We start from the raw sequence: 2500 nt of genomic DNA on the forward strand, positions 1-2500 counted from the left end.
AAACCATACAGAGTCTTCACTTTAGCTCTCTGAGGTGTCAGTACTCTGATTATCTACAGTTCAATGTCATCAAACTCACCTATGTGGCAGAGCCTGGTGATGTGAAAGTGGGGAGTTAGTTTGGAATATCACGGACCCGTCTGATTGGCTATATCAGGCGTTGGGCCAATGGAACTCATCAAGCGAACACAGTGGTTTGGTTCAGCAAGAGCAGAGTGCCTTGGTTTGAATCTCAGGGCCATTCGGAGGCAAAGGTGTCGGTGCTCTGGTTTGTTCCCATGCAGACACGCAGGGACGTGGAACTGGAACCCAACAGGAGCGTAACTGAGTCTGAGTCTGAGTCTGAGTCTGTGTTACACCAGCGAAGGAGCGCTGCTGTGCTCTGACTCAGACTACATGCAGCCGCACGGATGAATGGAAGTTGTGGGTAGAGCAGGAAGAGATGGAAGATAAACAGTACAAATGCCAGCCATGAAGCCGGTCTCATCGTTATGGAGAATGCAAATGAGATCTAAACCCACAGACCCCTGAATGTCTGTTAGAACCTGTTTGTGCTCCCATTGTGCAACATTATGAGTCTGTTACCTGAGGGAGGTTCAAACAGGCCCGGCTCTTTCTGGCCTCACAGCAGACGGAGACGCCATGCCGGGGTTTATAGCGGCGGATATGCCACCATACTAATAAGTACATAATGTAAGCAAAGTGCTCCAAGCCCATTTGAGCCCGAACCCCCACTGCTAAACCCTTTCAAAAGACGGCTCGTAAACACGCACATATGTCTTCCACGCGCATTCTCTCCCTTTTTTCGGACGCATGCCACGTTACAGCCTCCCCTCACACACAGATGGGAATATGTTGCTGCGACCGAAACACGATTTCACCTGCAAACAACATCCACAGCACATGTGGTTCATTAGACCTTTAATGCTACTAACCTACACACACATATGCCCACAGATGTAACAGCAAAAAATGGCTGCATTCCATTTAGTGCCGAGGTCTGGGTGCTGTTTTAAAGCCGCTTTCCGACCCAAACTAAATTCTGAAATATGATCCAGAGGAGGAATTGTGTAATTTGTGTAGTTTCAGGGATTTGTTGTTAACACACAAACACGATGTTAGCAACTTATGAGGTGTTCTGCACGTGTCAGCAGTGTGTATGCTAATTTGAACAAGCCAACACACAGGTTGCCTCCCAGAACTCCGCCTCCTTATATTATTGATGATTCTTACAATGTGTGATTATGTGGCTCTGCGGGGATTTGAGTGCCGACCGTCATCTATCTATTCTTCAGCTCGGCGCTCTATTCGCTCCTAAATGTTGTGAAGCAAATATGAATATGAATATGGGAATGATTTGTGTTTGCTGCCGGTTGTCGCTCCTTTAACTTTGCCACGGCTGTAAAGGGAACAAAGTCTGAACTTTACCAAATGGTTCCTCTGAGAGTGGAAGCAACAATGCGTCGCTAATGCAGCCTTGAATTGGGATTTGTGCTGTGAATGTGTGTGAAATGTGTTTGTGCTTCAGCAGATCGACTCAGCTCTGACATAAGGGGTCAAGATTAGAACTTAGAACTAAAAAAGGAGAGAGGAGAGAGGCTCCATTTCCCTTCGAGTCCTGTATTGACCAAGGAAGTGGACTGGCGTTGCCAGTTTGCCTCCAGGGCACTGCCGAGGTGCCCTTGAGCAAGGCACCGAACCCCCAAACTGCTCCACAGGTGCCGTATCCTATCCTATGTGTGTGAGAGGGGCACGCAAGAAAAATTTCAGATAGACGTGTCCGCATGTGACTTCACCCATAAAAGTTTCTCCTTCTTCTTCTTCTTCTTCTTCTTCATTAAACCTTGGACAGCGAATGAGCTCACACTATAAATTAATTTAAACATTTTAAATATATGGTTTTGTTTTGTTTGTCTTATCTAAAATAATGTAAATGTTGTTGTTAAAAGTGTTTATAGTTCATTATTATCTTTTAATCATGACATCATTGATCTCATCATGGTTTGAGGCTCTGACATGCAGGGATCAGCATGAATAATAACTGTACGAGTGTCGGTGCTGTACGTCCCACTGTGTTCTGTACGAGTCCCGGCTCCTCACCTGCAGGGGGGATGATCCCAGCATGCATCAGTCCAGTGTGGGACAGCAGGTGGTGTGCGCCGCCCTCCGTCACACTCTGGAGCCTCTTGGGCGGTCGTCCAGGCCTCGAGCTGCAAGAGGAAACACAAGGTAACCCGAGTCCACCCGCAGTTTAAGACTTCACCGAGCTGTAACTGCTGAAGTGCCTATGAGCAAAAGCACAGAAACCTGCCCGGCACCAGGCAGAGCGTTGTGTGTGTGTAACCTGATCTCAGTGAGGACATCCATACTGCGGTTCAAGGGCCGACATTAAAGTTTCACTCCCACAGCAAAATGACAACAAGTAATCTGACAGTTTGAGTAACATGACACATCTCATCTTCATAACAATGACAGGAGGTGAAGAGCTGGACAGGAAGTT

The 2500-nt window shown here is 47.1% G+C and overlaps 1 protein-coding gene across 3 annotated transcripts in view; it reads right to left on the reverse strand.

The window, feature by feature from the left end:
• dachc (dachshund c) overlaps positions 1-2500 on the reverse strand; it is a 26879-nt gene that overhangs the window by 15767 nt on the left and 8612 nt on the right. For all 3 annotated transcript variants that reach the window (XM_076141679.1, XM_076141680.1, XM_076141681.1), the window contains exon 2: positions 2101-2210. In XM_076141679.1, the coding sequence (XP_075997794.1) occupies positions 2101-2210 (110 nt within the window). The remainder of the gene's footprint in view (positions 1-2100; positions 2211-2500) is intronic.

Source organism: Genypterus blacodes, unplaced genomic scaffold (genome assembly GCF_046128005.1).
Source record: "Genypterus blacodes isolate CSIRO-AG114 ecotype Tasmania unplaced genomic scaffold, CSIRO-AGI_Gbla_v1 ptg000020l_1, whole genome shotgun sequence".
NCBI lineage: Eukaryota > Metazoa > Chordata > Actinopteri > Ophidiiformes > Ophidiidae > Genypterus > Genypterus blacodes.